Source organism: Elgaria multicarinata, chromosome 9 (genome assembly GCF_023053635.1).
Source record: "Elgaria multicarinata webbii isolate HBS135686 ecotype San Diego chromosome 9, rElgMul1.1.pri, whole genome shotgun sequence".
NCBI lineage: Eukaryota > Metazoa > Chordata > Lepidosauria > Squamata > Anguidae > Elgaria > Elgaria multicarinata.
In genome coordinates, this window is record NC_086179.1 from 38844037 (window position 1) to 38862813 (window position 18777).

The window sequence follows — 18777 nt, forward strand, 5'->3', positions numbered from 1 at the left end:
AAAAATAAATACTTAACCAAGCTGTTAACATACTATTTTGGTACAGGATGGTACATTAAAGAAAAAGCTACAGACAGCCAACTCTCACATGAACTGATTCCATGGGCATAAGATAAATGGAAATATTTTAAATAGAAGCAGCCTGAGCCACAGCCTTCTGCTATAGCAGCAATACCAGCATTGTTGAAATCAAGTGCTATGTAGGACATTATATACTGATTCACAAGTGATCTCCTGCCTCACCTTCCTAGTCTTGTGGAACAGGAACAGAGGATGGGTGGAATCCAGCTGCACAGAATTAATTACACTTAGAAATACAAGGCTCTGTTTACGTCATCCCTTTTGAAGTCACCTAGTTCTTTTGTTTTACTGACAGTTCACACTTATTCAATATTGACCCATTATGAACAGAGACTTGCTGTTCACATATGGCCTATGATCTCACAACATGTGGTCTCTCTCTATAGCTAGCCATGAGCATGCCTGTATTTGCCTCCATGAAAGTATGGCCACTTTCAGCACCATTTTGCAATGTACCTTTAAAAAAACCCTCACGTTTACTAAAACACAACTTCTGGGCAAAGCATCCATGGGAAACTATGTAATAGGCTGCTTTGCTTTAATGCTGCTTTGTGAGTAGAATTCACATTTTATACACACAAACACACTAAATATTATCCAAGCACACTAACCTTCAGAAAAGGGTGAACTACAGTAGCAAGGAACGGGGAGAAACAGAGGTCAAATAGAGGAGAAATCACTCCTTAGATCACCCATGGGTGATATCCATGTAAAGAGGAACATATTATTAAAATACACACAAAAGGGAAAAGTGGCCAATACTTTCTAGCAATTCACTACAATCTAGGTAATAGCTGCAGCAGACTGCGTGAACACATCTTCAGTGTAGTGTTTAGGAGTTGCTACAGCTCAGCTCTCCCTAGTGTCAATTTCCTTGCCCTTGAAGGATATAGCTGTAGTTGTCATCAATAAGATCCTGATTTATATGTTACATTGTTCACACATAAATTCTCCTATGGTAAGTAATGTCTTAAGTAGCTCTTAAATTCTCAACAATGCAAAGAAAGGGAGGACAACCTGTGGCTCTCCAGATGTTGCTGGACTGTAATTCCTATCAATTCTGGGAGCATAGAGTGGTGGATAACGGGAGTTATAGTCCAACAACATTTGGAAGGCCACAAGTTGGCCAGCCCTGATGTAAAGAGACTAAAGATTGGGTGCAGCTCTGGCCCTTATCACAGAAGAGCTGCGCAAGACCTGGACAGTTGTGGATTAAGCTGCAGCACCACTGCTATAACTCAATATTCACTAATGTGCACAGAGAATAATCAAAAGCATCAGTTAAAATCTCCAGAGAAGGATTAGCTATTTAAATAACCCAAATTTGTATTTGTCCCCAAAACAGAAATTAGGATCACAATACCTTCACATAGATAAATTAGTAATATAATTACTGACTGAATGTAATTCTTCTCTATTTACAAGATAATGATGCTATTCCTCACTATGGACTAGGCAGCATCCTGGCCTAGCATTACTTCTTCGATGTATTATAAATTAAAATAATTAAATATGTCTATGGAGCTGATGTAGGCTATTCAGTCTAGTGGTCCTGCCAATATTAACTGTAACTTCTCAATTAGTATTTCCACTAGCTACTCTGGTATCTTTCTCCTATAGTATTTTCTATACATTACAAGGGAGGATAGCCAGAACCTTACGCAGAATCTAAGGATCTGATTATACACATTTCTCAAAACAAGTGTGACAATAGTACTTTTTTTTTAACATTAAAAGTTGAGACACTTTCTGAGCTCTTTTCTTGGCAAAGAAATTCTTATAATCTTCAGTGCTATTAACCTGAGATCTAAAGCCTGGTTGTTGTTTTTTTAAAAAGACTATAAACACACTTGTCACCAACTTATTTAATACTTATAACCAAGTAGTCTCAATATAGTTCAACTTCCTTTCTCTAAAGCCACATTTCAACCTCCAAATTTCACAAACTGGACTGTTCTCAAGTATCTGAGCCATCTATGAGGATGTTCACAAGGGAGCTTCCCAACATCCTGATCTGCACACAATCTGAAGTGTGGAAATCAGTGCATATGATGAGAACTTCTTTACATATGGACTTCACAGACCATGTTCCCCTGCATTGGGGATCTGTGTAACTGTGCACAGGTACCACACAGCTTGCAAGGTGCACTGAAGAAATACTGCAGTTATGTTCCATGGGGATATTCCTACAAACACCATGGAAAGAAAAGATGTTATCTACTATGGGGGGAAATGTGCTGCTATAGACATAGATATTATTATTATTATTAATTGCATTTTTATACCACCCAATAGAAAAGAAAAATTATCCTCCCCCCCATCCCAATTTCCCATCTCTCTTGAGTTCCACATACAAATCAATACAGCAAAAGACAGAACTACTTTTTCACTTCCTTTGGAGTCCATTTCGTATCAAAAGGCCTTTAAATACCAGTCAGCAGAGAAGCTGGCTCCCTACAGATTCACCACCATTCTACTGGATCATTCCCTAGCAGCGATCAGACTTTTATTTCCTGGTAGACTTTTTCACGCTGATACTGTCGTTTCCCCATTATTCCCTCCTCTTTTCACATAGTTCTCAAGTTAAAGGAGAACGACCATACGGGACACGAGTGACAAAACCTGAGTCAAGATGGGGGATGGGGAAGAAGAGGGGGTGGTTTGCAGATCCCGTACCCGGGGCTCGCCACACAACAGCAAGTCGGGATAGCTGAACTCCACACAGCTCTCCTCGGTTGGGTCCTTCAGCACCAACTCCAGGCGAACCGTCTGACGCGGCGGGGGTGGAGGCGGCGACTCCTGCCGGTTGCTTTCGCGCTGCAAAGGCTGGTGAGGCGGAGGTGGCGGTTCCGGCCATGGGGGCTCTCGCTGAGGTGGCAGCAGCGACTTCGGCGTCTGCTCAGGCCGGATGATCTCACACGGCAGTGGCACCGACTGAGATTCCGGCCGAGGGCAGGACTCGAAAGGCTGCGGTGGCGGCTCTGCTCGGCCACTATCGTGGTGGCGGTGCTGCTGCTGCTGTTCTGGCAGTTTCAGGGCCTCCCGCACCAATGGCTGCTCCGCCTCACGACCTCCTCCAGGCTCTCGCTCTCGCACCGGAGTGTCGCCTTCACGTCGCCTCACGGGTGACAGACTAATGAACGGCACCCGGCGCGGCTCCGCCATCATCCAGCCCCCCACCCCCCTTCCCACCTGTTCGGTGACCCTCCCTCACCACCCACAGCTGCAGCTCCGACTGCTCCTCCTCTCGCTCCCTCCCCTTAACCGGGTCAGAGTACCTCCCCTCCGCTTCCCCACTAGCCTCTCCTCGCTGCTAACATCGCCGCCATCTTGGAGCCCCCCCACGTAAATAGAAGCAGGCCACTAGGGCACGCATGCGCAGACGCGGGGCCGCGCCGCCGCACTTCACTGTTGTTATTGCTCAGGTTCTTAGTACGTCACCACGATCGCACGTTGAGGACGCCGGGGCCCCGCCCACAGTTGCCTTGGAAATACGCACGCCGATCTACCGTAAGGTTCTTAAAGTGGCAGGAAATGGCCTTTGCATCGAATTGGAGATGGGCTGCTCTCAAAGCATTTCTCTTACTCCATCGTGGCCTGAAGGGGAAGGTTCGGCATAGGTAGTAGCTACCAGGCAGAGGATACAACCGCGCATGGTCATTTCTGACATGAGTTCTTGTTCTCTCTCTTTTTTACTTTGTAATGGATGAAGATGAATACTAAGTGCGTTCTTCGTTAAAAAAAATCAGATACTGGGGACATGCTAGCACGCCCCTCTTGAGATGGAGAGAGAAATCAGATTAGGCATCCAAAGTAGGCGTTGCAGTAATGGGTAACCGCGGTGGCTGCTTCGCTTCCCGAAGTTGCAAAGTAGACTTCGGAGAGATGAAAAGGGGAACCTCTCCAGCTCGTCCTGCTCCTGGCAGTGCGACCCCTCTAGAACAGGGGTGGGCAGAAAGTAGATCTCCAGATGTTTTGGACTTCCAACTCCTAGAAGCCCCTACCAGTGTGGCCAATAGTCAGCAATGCTGAGAGTTGGAAGTCCAGAAAGTCTACTTTCTGGCCACCCTTGGTCCAGGCAGGCTCAGACGCCTATCTAGAGGAAATAATGGACGACTGAGGCAAAAATTGTCTCCTTCACTCCTGCTCTGCAGGCAAAACACGATAAGCAGCATTCTTCTTCAAAGGGTACAGGATTGTGCCTTAAGAAATAAAATTTTAGATACCCTAACAATTGTACCCTAGAGCAGCTGGTAATGGAACCTACCAGAGAGAAGGCAACCCTTTGGTTTACTCCTGAGTAACACCCAGGACCTAGTGCAGCCTTCCCCCAGTCTACTGCCACCAGATGTGTTGGCCAGCAATCCCCATCATTCCAAATCAGCATGGCCAATGGCCGTGAAGGGTGCTGTATTTGGGAAGGCTGACCTACTGTGTGAGAAGTGTTGTTGAACCAGTTGGAAGCAGTGACACAATGCTATCAAACTGAATTTATATGTAACTGGGAAATTGCTAAGGAAGTGCTACACAGTCAGATTTGACTTCAAGAGGGAAATTACCTAAAATGAGGGAACTAGTAAAATGGAAGTTAAAGGTAAAGTCAAGTGGATCAGATCTTTTCAGAATGCTTGGTTACTCAAAACCACAATAGAAGCTCAACTAGAATGTATACTGAAGATCGGAGAAGGTAGCATGAAGTCCACGAGGTTACAAGCAAGGAAGTAAAACTATTAGCGAAAAAAGTCTTCCTTCAGAAAATGAAAGTGTAGCCCAAACAAAAAGGAACACAAACTTGCACAAAATAAATGCAAGCAGACAAATAAGCAATAGAAAAAAGGATTTTGAATGTATCGCTAATAACATTACAACCGACAAATCTTAAATACATCAGAAGCAGGAAACTGGCTAGGGAGGTATTTGGACTGTTAGCTAAATAGATTGTAAAGAAGGTGAATTCTTTGTGCCTCTTTTCACTGCAGAAGGTGTAATGAAGGTAGCTATGCCTGAACTTACATTTTCAGGAAGTCAGCCTATGGAATTGAAGCAAATAATGCATATTAAGGTTGATTGTTAATAATAGATCTTACTAAGAAATTGAAAATGAACAAATCACTGGGTCCAGACGGCATCCATCCAAGAGTTCTTAAAGAACTCAAATGTAAAATTGCTGATCTTCTAGCAAAATTACATTACATGTACTTAAGTACCTTTGTAAGAGAGGACTCAAAACTAGCCAATGTAGCATTCAATTTTAAAAAGGGATCTGGGGGATCAAAAACATAATAAGCCAGCTAGCTTAACATCTGTTCAAGGTAAATTGATAGAAAGTGCTACTAAAGGTAAAATTATGAAGCATATAGAAGGATAAATCTTGCTAAACAAGAGGTAACATGGGTTCTGCAATGACTCACTATTGTTTTCATATAAAGAAACATGTAATTTATGGAATTCTTACTTTTGCTGTCCCACAACTGCCAAATACCTCAGAGCTTTCTTTGGATCTGCTTTAGAACTCTTTTAAGCATCAAATCTCAAATAGTAAGCCATTTGTTAACACTGGTTAGAGTTAATTGAGCAGTGGTCTCCAGTAGCCTATTTTTTTAATAGAGACAAGGTAAAAGGAATTTCTTAGAATGCAATCCTATCCATGTTTAGATAGAAAGTCAGATAACTTCCAGCAATCCCAAGCCAACCTGGCTGACTGGGAAATGCTGGGAGTTGGTATGACTTTTTGTCAGACTAAACATGCATATGATTGTGCCTTAAACTCGGTTACACAATTTCCTTTGGGAAGGGATGAGAGTACTGGTTTTGAAAGTTAATTTGTTTTCAAGTTGAATATCTGGCTATACTAAAGAAACTGAGTGCCTTTTAGTATTATTTTCTGGAAATATCCCTGAACTATACCAGCTTTAAGTATCTTAATTCCATATAGCCGCTCGTTGCTGTTAAAAAAAACTTACAAAGGAGAAAACAGAAGGGAAATATTGTAGTCACTATGTGAAATGGAGAGACATATCTGGTATGTTACTCCTGAACATGGTAGAAGCATCCATTTATAGCACGGTCACTGTTTAAAAATATCCCACATGTCAGCGCCAATCACTCGGGAAGCAAGCCAGCTGTAGGCTGAGACCACACAATGAGCCAAATCTTACACGCCTAGAGTTACCCAGGGGAGAGGGGTCATTGCACCAATACTTTTTTCTCCTTATTGCTGTTCTTGTACTGGGCTAACCCAGTTTCATTAAGTTACTTCCTATCATCCACAACATAATGAAAGAGGTAGTAGGGAAGCTTTGCTGCTCATCAATAATGATGCCTCGAGCACTATCCACCAAGGGTTTACAACACCCCCATAGTCACATTCCACAACGCATTCACAATGAAACTGCATTCTCCAACAATAAATTATTGCTGTTTTACTAGGAAGATGTAGTGCAACAAAAGTGGTACCTTGAGGAAAGATGTCTGGAATCCCTAAAGAAATGAGCAGTTGCAGCTTATTACATTTTGCAAAATATCTGAAAAGGACTTAAGTCTTCCACCTATGGTAGACATTCTCCTCTTTAATATGAAGGTCTACTACTAACAAATCAATGTCAGGCATTAATTTGCATTTAAGATGGAGCTCAAGAGACTTGACTCTACTAAAACTGAATAATAATCAATTTGTTTTAGCAAAAGGGGGCTGGTAATCTGTCTTCTGAATAGGCATTTCAGATCCTGAGACAAAGCAGAGCTATTTAAAAACTAAAGCAAAACAGACTCATAACCATTTCTAGATTTAGCCTAGACACGCTTTTTCATGTGATATGTAATTTCAGAGGCAAACTTGTACAGCATAAAGGTAAACTGGTTTCATTTTCAACTGTGAATTGCCTATTTCATATTTAAATCCAGATCCAGTTCCATCATTCTAAATTGGCACAATATGTGTGAATACAGTATTCATTTAGTCCCATACATAGCTTAGAGGAGGAATTCTCTTTTTATAAAGTACAAAAATGCATTAGTAGTTATATCATAAGTTAATTTATTTGTTTGGGTCTTATCCCAGAATTAAAACTTGGGTCAGTTTACAAACATTTTTTTAAAACTGAAAGCATAAAGATCACTTTGAGCTATCTACATAAAAACTGTACAAATGTATTCTATCGTGTTTCAATATATGTACCTCTTCAGAATCATGTTTAGAAAATAAATATATTATCTGAAAGGAACTCCCCCACTTCCTCAAGCTATTCACAAGCATATGCAAGGGGAAGGTAGGCACCTTTCAGCCTAGCATGGCAATTGTAGAGAACATGAGCCTGAAGCCATGCCTTAATCAGCAGAAAAAACCTTGTAGAACCAGACAAAGAAATGAACAATGTAAGATGCAGCTTGAAGGGACTATTTTTTTGACAAAGTTTGCTCTCAGTGTGCATTAGGCTACAGAAATTAAAAGCTTTCCTACCATATGTCATTTCCAGAGTTTTGCTGGGATTCAGGAATATTATTCATAATAACAAAGAGGCTTGCTATAATTTTTTTTTTCTTGAGTACATTTTATACTCTGCTATGGAAATTAGTACAATGAAGCTTTGGGCCATCTGTACACAGTACAGGCCAGTCCTTGCACTGTCTCAATACAAATACTGCTCAATGGACAGAGCTGGAACAACCTGACGACTGTAGCTAGTGAAACAGCTGAACATTTGGAATTGTAATACAAAATAAAGTGGAACCTGGGATATGTGGCATAAAGTCACTCCTCACAAATACATGACATTCAGACAGCTTTCATTAAAAAAGAATTATTATTATAAAAATAGATCTATTTTGAGTATCTTCCATTGTTGTATTCTCCATAATGATGCCACTAGGTTGGAAAAGGCCACATTATTCCAGCCAGGCACAACACAGATGATGGCTGCTTCCATTCTCTTGGTGATGCTGGTTTAACAGGGGACTCTGTTTTCCTTGCCCCACTTCTTGATTACACGGACAATGTACTCTACCTGCGGATTACCCGTACTTCTCAGGAGATGCAGCACTTCCCTTAGAGTATCTCTGAAGACACAAAAGACAAACATTTTTTTAAAGGAGAGGACTAGACTGGAACATATTGCCAATTTCTAGCCAACTTTACATCCAAAACGCTTTGGAGTGTACTTGTACAATTGCTAGAAAATTGCATGTCCCTATCCTCATATGCATGGACGGACATGGGGACCCACACACACACTGCACGTGGTCAGACAACAAATTAGAAGGGGGAGGTCTTAGCCTGGCATTGAGGTATATATATCATGTATGCAAGTAGCCATTGATAGATACCCTTATCCTCCATTGTCTAATTTCCTTTTAAAGCTGTCTCACTACATTTTGTGGTAAAGAGCGTACACTTTTGCAAATGTACATTCCAGCATTTCCCAGTCTTCTAGCTGAATTCCCATTTACAAAGAATTTTGCAGAGCTAAAATTTCCCATATTTTCTGTTAGAAGCAATAGTATTTTTATTATTTATTTATTTATTTATTTATTTCATTTTACTTCTATACCAGCCATTAACCGAAGCTCTCTGGAGGGTTCACATTTATTTATTTTTACCGTTTTTAAAACTTTGTTTTCACTCAGCTAAAGTTTGAAGTGAAAAGGTGAGACAGTACTATTGGGTTTCAAACAAGCCCACAACTGTTTTAACTAACTGCCTAGACCTGCAGTAAAATAATCACTTACTGCTAAATTGGCCATTCTCACTCAGTGCAGCTTAACTACTTGGCCCAAGATTGTAGATGGGAATTGACCCTACCGCCTCTTACCCTACTTTTGGATGCGTTCCACCCTACTCTCAGCCCAAGAGCATTTGCTCTAACTTCTGACTTCTTGCTACCATGTGCTCAGGATATGCTGAAGTAGGCCTGCCAGTGTCCCTGCCTCAGAGCCCATTCACTTTGAGTTGGTGAGGTAGGCATGCCCCAAGGGGAAAGCTGGTTCCCTGTGTCATCTCCCACTACCCACCCTCCACTCCAAGCCCATGAGCATTGAGAGGCTGATCTAGGGAAGCTCCTTCATTCTCCAACTGATGAGAAAGAATGCTTATTAAAAATTGCCAAATTCCTTAATCCCAACTGTTCCTGCTTGTTGTGACCTATTTATAGCGTATCTATTTACTTACATCTGCCTTCACTTAGGCAATGTTACAACGCAATGTTACAATTATGTCCAATACAGGATGGAATGGGGGGGGGATTCTAGTCAGCCCCCACAAGCAGCTAGTTAGTCGTGCACTGTTTAATTGGAAGAATGGGTGAGTGCTGAGCTGCATGTATACTAGAGCATGGGGCGGCATTCTGGACTTCTATTTCCTGTCAGTGCCTGGTTCTCCACTGGCTACGCTGACAGCGCTGGAGAGGCCAATAGTTGACATTCCTCCTTTTTTTGGCAATCACTTGGTCTGTTGGGCTGCCAATTTGAATCACCCAGACATGTTTGTTTACTTGAACGTTTTTTATCTTCTCCCTCTTATCTGTAATTAATGATTGTTTGCTGCATTTTATTGTTGTAACATTGCTGGCCACCTTGAACATTGGTATGGAAAAGCTGGATAGAAATACTTCAAATAAATAAAAGCAAGCTGGTCAGAATTTTTATTTCCTCAGGCATATTACAATTTATTTCCTCTTGTTTATGCTGTCTCCTTGGCTTTTAGTGCTGCTGTATTCTCACATGTTTCATTTGTTTTAATTTTTTTACCATTATTATATTTATGTCTTTTCTATAAGTTGCTTTAGAAAAAATATTTTAAAGCAAGATATAAATAATTATAATAAATAAAACTGATACAAGTAGTTGAGTTTTTAAAGAGATTTCAGTAGTGTAATGTGGGTTGATTGGCTTTATTCTAATTTGTTATGCCTTTTTAAAGTGCTTTGATCACAGTAAGCATTATGCACTTATCATGACAGAGAAAGAAAAGTAGTCCAGAAGCCACCCTGTATTTTCCATACATTTTCCTTACAAAGCCTAACTCTTTTTTGTTAAACCATGTTTATGTGGATTTTTTAACCACTTGGGGATTTGGCTTCATTATCCTATTGTCTGAAAGCAACTAATCGTCTGAACATGTGGCTCCACACTGAAGTTAACTGAAACATAAGTAAATACTCTGAACTATTTTTGAACAAAGGATGACACAGAAAAACTTCATTGAAAAATCCTGGGGTGGACAAAACATCCTTTGATTAAAGATTAGGACTAGGATCCTAAATTGCTCTTCTGCAAACAGAAGGGTTCCTCCAACTCGTAGAAGTGCTTCAATCCAGTGGAGGCTCCTATTGGCAGAAAGTGTGGTGGGGAGGAAAAGGTGGCTTTTCCTGCTTCTCCCTGTAGCCTCCCCCGCCCCATATTCCACTTCCCACCCTGTTCTGGAGTCCCCCAAGCCTCTGGAGGAGCATGAAGCTGCAGTGGTACAGGGAACTGGCAAAAAATTGTTTCCCCCTGTACTTCCACCAATGGGAGTGTCCATGAACACAGCTCCATTCACAGAATCTCAAGATACAAGATCCTTTCAGACAGGCAAACGATTGAAAATATCTGAGATAACTTTAAAAGTGGATTAGATAGACCTATCAAATGCGATTAACCTTGATAGTTAAATGGAGCCTCCACGTTTGCCTCTTAAATTACCCAAATAGGAAGACTGTTGCATTCATGCCCTGCTTATGGGATTCCAAAAGCATCTAGATGGCCACTGTCGGAAACCAGCTGCTGGCCTAGATGGAACTTTGGAACTGATACAGCAGGGTGGTTCTTCTGTTTTAAGTAAACATGCAGAGGATTGCACTGCGAGATAATGTATGTGAAGCCCTTGAAACCCAAACAATTGGATCCTATACATGTCTACTCAGAAGTAAATCCCACTCTGTTCAATAGGGCTAACTCTTAAGTGGCATAGGACTACAGCCTAAATGTGTGGCATATTATTGGAAATTATACAAAACAGGCATGGGGAACCTGTGGCCTGCCAAATATTGTTGGACTTCAACTCCCATTAGCCTCAACCAATATGGTCAAAGGTCAGGAATAATGGAAGTTGTAGTCCTACACCACCCCTGGTATAGAAACAAGATCCATACAGAGGGAAAAGGGCCAGAACTTTGATCTATTTCTGATGTTCTTCTCTCTGTCTTGCCTTTTTAGTGGTGGCACCTATAGCCTTCCAAAGGAGGTAAGTCTCACTCCTTCATTGTGGTAATCTAATTTAGAAGTGACTTAGGGTACTTTCATTCCAAGCACAATCTGTTTGCCAGACATTATCATCGCTCTGTTATTTTATAGGGGGGTGGGGGCTTTTCTTCTTAGGGTATTCTCAAGCTAAGGTCTTTATATGTCTGCTTAACTTATAGCTGCTTTAGCTTCAGTTTTAAACTGTTTCTTCTGATGCTTTGTTTTCCTGTGTTGTATTGTTTATCATTTCATAAACATGTAAGCCTCTTTGAATACATGTTAATATAGAACAGTGGGATATAAATTATGTAATTAAACAGTGTGTGCATGAGTTTGCACGTGTACACATGAGAACGTGGTTAAGAGCAACATATTTACAAATTATTTACTCAAGTAACTTTGTAATAAAAAGGGAGTATACTAAAAAAAACAGGAAAAAATATAATTGAAAAGAAGAAACATTACTTCTCTTTTTCTGTTGGTTTCATCAAAACTATACCCAAGCTGATCTTGAACACAATAATATTTTAAGGAAGAAATGTCTACCTGAAAGCTAGCTCATAAGTATATTTCTCTTCCCTATATATCTCATTAATTCTTAGTTTTAGAATTAATGAGATATATGTACTACCTTTGAATCACCAGTGCTAAGGAACGCAGATAATACTTCCATTCACAGCTCATTAGTTATCAGGATTAGTGAATGAAAAAGCGCCTTCTTCCTTCTGTTATGAATAGGCATGCTATTCCCAAAGGCATTTGACATCAACAAGCACAACAATGTAAATGGTCAGGGCACTGACACCAAAGTACTGTAATAGGAAGAAATTCAATGTACATACTTAGGCTCTCTGCCAGCCACGATCATCTGGAAGATGCCTACACAGGCACCCCTTTTGCCTTCCCAATATTCAGGGTTAGGATCCAGTCTTTCAAGGACATCAAAAGCTTTTGCAGAATAGTAAAATTGACCCATCTGTGCAGGAGACAAAAGTTTCATATCTGAGACACCAACATTGCATTAAAAAGTAAAAGAATACAGCAAATTACTCATAAAAAAGCAAGTCACGGGGGGCAGTGGAAATTTTATGATTCCCGCCCCCGCCCGACAACTAGGGGCAAGGTAGCTTCAATTCAATTTCATAAATGCATGAATAATTTAAGATAGTAGCCAGTTTTAATATGCTCAAATTGTGTGCAGAAAACCAGGAAGATGCCTCTAACCATTTATTCGTTGCATGAAAAATTCTAACACTCTAGTTTTAACACGTTAATATATTCACAGTAAAGTTTCTTATATCACAATAATGTTTTCTTGAAAATAGCATTAAAAAAAACTGGCCTCAAGATACTATCTTGCTTTCTCTTGAAGTACTTCTCTTAAGATACTTTCTACAACTAATAAAACATCCTGCACCTACATGTTAGGAAACAGCCACAAGCAGAAGATAAGGTAAATTTCAGTTCAGTTCCTTAGTTGGAAAAAATCAGATAGAAATAATTTAACATTACTATTTTTCTAACATCTCTCAACATGTTCAAAGGAGTAGTAGACTATATCATTTAAGAGTAGGTTGCAAGAGCTTAAGAAATATGCTTGAGTTAATGTCAAGTAAGGTGATTGAATGAACTTGCTAATTGACCATGAGATAAAACCGGTTCAAATTCACCTTGTAGGTTAGATGATAATAAGAGGCCAAAATCTCAGAGGAGTCATCAGTTTTTCCATAGTCTCAGCAAGGTATTTACCACCTGTTCTTAACTGTGGAATACCTATTATAAAAGGTGTACTGAAAATCATATTTTTGGATGTAAGAATCTTTGAAGTCTTACCACAAAAGCTTAACACATTAATATGTGTATGTTTTAAAGCTAGATCATGCTAGGACAAATGCAAACAGACGTTGGTTAACCTGGTGACATTACATGTTCCAGCTGTTACCACCTATGAGTAATTTTATTTAAAAAAATACAGTATCTCTTACAAGGTTGTAACTGATACTAATCAGTAAGGATGGGTGAGAAAAGAGAGGGTGGCTCACTTTGTAGCAGTCATTTGCAATTAGCTGCAAAAGGCTAAAGGACTCTCCTGAGGTTTCCATCTTCAGGTACAGCTCCCAGGCTAATCGTGGCTTCTTATTCATAATGTCTGCAATTAACAATAAGGTAGAGCTAGTGGAGACGTATCATTACATAGTATTTGCTGAAGTGGGTAAGCATTCTAATCAGCAGTGCAGTTCTTTATTTTCTGCTGCTCAGATACACTGAGACATAACATAACCACACCTACCAACCAGGAGTATAAGGAGTAACACTCTAAAACCATAAAATATGAAAATGTGCTGGGAAAGGCATGACATGTCAGATTAGCACAGAAATAACCAACATGTTTCGACAGAGCAGAGGTCCATTTAAACTAAGCTTACTAAGTTTCCACTTGGAAATACAAGTCACTCCATTGATCTGTCTATTCTGCCTTAGAAACTGCAAAGGGCTAATGTGGGTGAAAAAGGTAAGCGTTTAAATGGATTGCAGTTATCCGAGCTTCCATATAAGAACCAGTGAGTCCACAATTTTGTAGCAAAATTGAAAAATCTGCAACCGGGAGATACAGAGTCTGTTAAACAATGTCCTAGATATATAGTGGCTGTTTTCAGTTTGAGCACAGCAAGTCCTATTCAATAGCAGGCTAACCATTTGAACAGACCACAGAAATTGGGTCGCATGAGAGTATGTGGTTAGTTGCCCTCCTCTGTTTTCCTCCCCCTGTTGCCCTTTTCTGTTCTGTATAATATACAGATACTGACATTAACACTTGTTTAATATCTACACTTATTCTGAATAAGCAAACCAGTGGTGGCAAACCCTTGTAATGATAGCTGTTATACGGACGTATAAACACATGCTGATTCTAAGATCATTTGACTGTATGTATCTAGCTTAGCTTGTACACCTATTTAAGCATCATATGTATACAATTTTCAGCTTCATTTAATCGTCTTGCTTATAAGATTCAGGAGTATAGGTGCAGGTCAAAATGTAACAGTATTCTTCAAAAGTAAGGCTAATAAATGCAGGTTGCTTACCTGTAACTGTAGTTCTTCGAGTGGTCATCTATGCATTCACACATATGGGCTTTGCGCCTGCGCAGAGACCAGACCGGAACCTTCTCTAGCTGAGTGGAACGTTTTTGGCGGGAACCCCTCCCCCACGCTACCGCGCATGTCCATGGGGTTCCCGCCCTTACCTCAGTTTACAGGAGTCCGACATTGTGCCCCCATAAACATGAGTACAAAAATAAAATAAAGTACATTTCACAATAAAACAGTGTCATTTTAGAAGTCTCACACCACCAAGAGGGGATGGTGGGTGGGTTGTGTGAATGCATAGATGACCACTCGAAGAACTACAGTTACAGGTAAGCAACCTGCATTTCTTCTTCGTGGTCTCTATGCATCACACATATGGGCGAGTAGCAAGCTGACATACCTTTGGAGGTGGGTTGGTGCATCATCTGAAGATCTCTGAAAGCACTGTCCTCCCAAATGAGCAGTCCTGCCTCGCACGGGTGTCCAAACTGTAGTGCTTGACAAACGTGGATGGAGTGGACCACGTTGCGGCTCTACAGACTTCTGCTAGTGGAGCACCTCTGGTGAAAGCCACCGATGTTGAGACGGCCCTTGTAGAATGAGCTGTCACAGGCTTTACTAGCTCTAATTTAGCAATAGAGTAGGCCAATTCTATTGTCTCCACTATCCAGCGTGACAACCGCTGGCAAGAGACAGGAAGTCCCTTAGAAGGCTCACCATAACAAATAAACAATTGCTTTGTTTTTCTAAAAGTGTCTGTCCTGTCTTTGTAAAAAGCAAGAGCCCTTCTTACATCGAGAGTATGCAAGGAAGACTCAAGAGGTGTAGTTGGATTAGGAAAGAAAGCAGGCAAAGTAATATGCTGGGACAGATGAAAAGTTGACACTACCTTAGGTAGGAAGGCTGGGTCTGTGCGTAGCACAACCTTATCCTTATGAAAGATAGTGTATGGGACATCTATCCTAAGAGCTTTAAGCTCACTTGCACGTTTTGCCGTTGTAATGGCTATTAAAAAGACAGTCTTTAAAGTTAGAAGCCTAAGGTCTGTCGACGCCATGGGCTCAAAGGGCTTGCGTGTCAGTGCTTGCAGCACAACTGACAGGCTCCATGGCGGCACGATACTTTTCACAGTTGGTATCGTGTTCTTCAGACCTTTTAAAAATTTCTTAGTTGTTGGATGGGTAAAAGGTGTAAAACCATCTATGCCCCGGTGAAAAGATGTAATCGCAGCTAGGTGAACTCTGATGGATGTAAGCTTAAGTCCTTGCTGGAAAAGTGTCAATAAATAACTGAGAATCAGGGATAAGTGGCAAGATTCTGGTGTTTGGTCCTTTTCTGATGCAAAGTTCTGAAATCTTTGCCACTTTGCTGCATAAGCTTTCCTTGTGGAAGGCTTTAGTGCTGCCAATATAATGTGGTCCACAGTCAAAACTCTGGTTCCAGAGGAGGAGTGGTTGTTATCCTCCATGCAGTCATCTTGAGGGTCGACAGATCTGCGTGTCGAACCCTGCCCTGGTGTCGAGACAGTAGCTTCGGTATCGACGGGAGCCTGATGTAATCCCCTCTCGATAACCGAAGGGCGTGAGAGAACCACGTCTGTCGAGGCCACCACGGTGTGATCAGGATGCAATTGGAGTTGTCCATCTGGATCTTGGCTAACACCTTCGTCAATAGTGGAAAAGGTGGAAACATGTACAGGATATTTCCCCTCCACGTCCTGGCGAAGGCGTCTCCTAAAGAGCGCTTTCCTCTTCCTGCCCTGCTGCAATACTCGGTGCAAACTGCGGTCTGTTCGGTAGCGAAGACATCGACAGCAGGGCGGCCCCAGTACCGAAAAAGATTCTCTCGGACCTCGACATCGAGCTCCCACTCGTGGTCGACATGGAAGGACCTGCTGAGAGAGTCCGCAATGACGTTCTCCTTGCCGGCTACATGGATCGCAGTCAGGTAAGTCCTTCTCTTTATGCACCAGTTCCATATCCTGAGTGCAGAACGGTTCAGGGGGTGTGATCTTGTTCCACCCTGCCTGTTGATGTATGCCACTACGGTAGTATTGTCCGTCGCGATCAAGACATTTTGGCCCTCGATCATCTGTGCAAATGCTTTTACTGCATTTTCTACTGCCAGAAGTTCGAGGTGATTGATGTGATGTTTCCTCTGGGATAGAGGCCAACGACCTTGAGCGGTAAGGGAGTTGCAATGGGCTCCCCATCCTTCTAGGGATGCATCCGTTGTGATCGTTACCGAGGGCGCCTGTTGTTGGAATGGGACGCCCTCCAGAAGCGTCGACATCGAGAACCACCATTTCAGGGATGCCCTCACTTGCTTCGGTATCGAAAGGTAAGTTCGTCGAGCATTGTGGCGAAGATCGAAAGTTCTCAAAAACCAGGCTTGCAATACCCTCATCCTGAGTCTTGCAAATCTGATGACTGCTGTAGTAGCTGCCATCAGACCTAATAGTCTCTGAACTGTCCATGCCAAAACTTTTCGGCGGCTCTCGGTATCGACGGCTAACTGCTGTAAGGTGTTCGCCCTGGTTGACGGTAAGTATGCTGTACCGTCTCGAGAGGATAGGGTTACCCCTATGAAGTCCAGTCTCTGTTGTGGAGTCAAAATGGACTTTTCCTGGTTGACCCACAGACCTAACGAGTCCAACAGGTTGAGGGTGGTTAGAATATCTGTCTGGAGCGTCTCGCTGCTGTCCGCTACGAGGAGCCAATCGTCCAGATATGGATAAACGTAAATGCCCTTCTGCCTTAGGTGGGCGCATACCACCGCCATGACCTTGGTGAAGACTCTCGGTGCGGTGGCCAATCTGAACGGAAGAACGGTGAACTGGTACTGGGATGCACCGATCGAAAACCGAAGGTAAGCTTGATGCGACTTCCTGATGGAGATATGGAAGTACGCATCCTTCAGATCCACCACTGCGAACCAAACTCCTCTTTGTAGGAGTTGCAGAATTGAAGTGACCGTTGTCATACGGAACTTCCTCGGGGTGATGAACTTGTTCAACTGTCTTAAGTCCATGATCGGTCGAAGACCTCCATCTTTTTTCGGGACCGTGAAGTATCGGGAGAAAAATCCCCGGTTGAGTTCCTCTGCGGGTACGGGAGAGATGGCTCCTTTCGACAGCAGGGTCTGTACCTCGAAAAGCAGAGGAGGGGATGGCGCCGTTACTTTCACGCCCGAAAAAGGAGGAAGGACATCGAGCTCGATGGCGTAGCCCGAGTTGATGATAGTGAGCACCCAGGAGTCTGTTGTTATTGACTCCCATTGATGGTAATGGGGTGCTAGGCGGTTCGCAAAGGGAGGTGGATCTGGTACCGAAAAGTCAAACCCACTGCTTCTTAGAGAAGTCGGGCTGACGTTTGTCCTGCTGGAATCGGCTTTGGTAAGGCCGTTTCCTCTGAAGTTGTTGCTGCTGCCTCGACTGCTGGTATTGAGGCCGTTGTTGTTGTTGTTGTTGGATCGGTGGCCTTGACCAGCGCTTCGGCTTGTATTGCGGAGGTGGAGCGGTGAAACCCATCTTTTTCGCCGTTGTGCGAGCCTTATAAATGGTGTCCAGTGTCTCGTCAGTCTTGGTGTTGAACAAGCCCTCGTCATCGAAGGGCATGTTCTCTATTCTTGTCTTTGTTTCATAGGTCAAGTTCGCTGATCTGAGCCAGGCGTGTCTTCTCAACGTCACTGCCCCCATCATGTTCTTGGAGTGGCAATCGACCTGATGCCTGGCAGTCGATAACTGCTGCCTAGCGATAGCTGAAGCCTCAGCTTGAAAGACGCGGGCCAGCTCCCTCTTATCCTCTGGGAGGTGGTCACACAGTGAACCTACCTTCTCCCAGAGGAAGAGTTGATAACGGGCCATAGTGGCCTGGTAAGTAAAAGCCCGAATGCCAAGGGACGCAGAAGAATAAATCCTCCTTCCCGCAATATCTAATTTCCTGCCCTCTTTATCTACCGGGGCGGAATGCGCCCTCTGTGACTGACCCTGTGCAGACTCAACGACAATCGAGTTCAGTTTAGGATGTTGGGTTAGGAAACCCACATCCTCCTCTTTAATTCTGTAGAGAGTTTCAAGTTTTCTGGAAGTGGCTGGTATGGACGCTGGAGTTTTCCAGGAGAGTTGTGCGGTTTGCTTTAAGGCAGGAGGAAGGGGAATTGCAACAGATGCACATTACCTTTCGAATAAAAGACATCGTAGATTGGGTCGTCTACTGGTTCATCAGGTTGCTGGATGTTTAAACCAAGTGCTTGGGACATTCTCATCATGTGATCCGAGAATCTACCCATGTCGTCAGAGGGCGAAGCAGGATCTCGTGAGTCTATTATGTCCTCTGGTGATGGCACCGAAGGGGCAATCGATACCCTAGAGTCGGTATCTGAAGGATAATCA

The 18777-nt window shown here is 42.5% G+C and overlaps 2 protein-coding genes across 5 annotated transcripts in view; both read right to left on the reverse strand.

Annotated features, from left to right (window-relative positions):
* Positions 1 to 3416, reverse strand: part of UBN2 (ubinuclein 2) — a 48664-nt gene extending 45248 nt beyond the window's left edge. For both annotated transcript variants that reach the window (XM_063133646.1, XM_063133645.1), the window contains exon 1: positions 2758 to 3416. In XM_063133646.1, coding sequence (XP_062989716.1) covers positions 2758 to 3249 — 492 coding nt within the window. In that variant the 5' untranslated portion in view covers positions 3250 to 3416. The remainder of the gene's footprint in view (positions 1 to 2757) is intronic.
* Positions 3417 to 7161: 3745 nt separating this feature from the next.
* The window catches only part of IFT56 (intraflagellar transport 56), a 33999-nt gene continuing 22383 nt past the window's right edge, over positions 7162 to 18777 (reverse strand). For all 3 annotated transcript variants that reach the window (XM_063133648.1, XM_063133649.1, XM_063133647.1), the window contains 3 exons: positions 13338 to 13444; positions 12138 to 12271; positions 7162 to 8136 (listed from right to left, as the gene is read on the reverse strand). In XM_063133648.1, the coding sequence (XP_062989718.1) occupies positions 8025 to 8136; positions 12138 to 12271; positions 13338 to 13444 (353 nt within the window). In that variant the 3' untranslated portion in view covers positions 7162 to 8024. The remainder of the gene's footprint in view (positions 8137 to 12137; positions 12272 to 13337; positions 13445 to 18777) is intronic.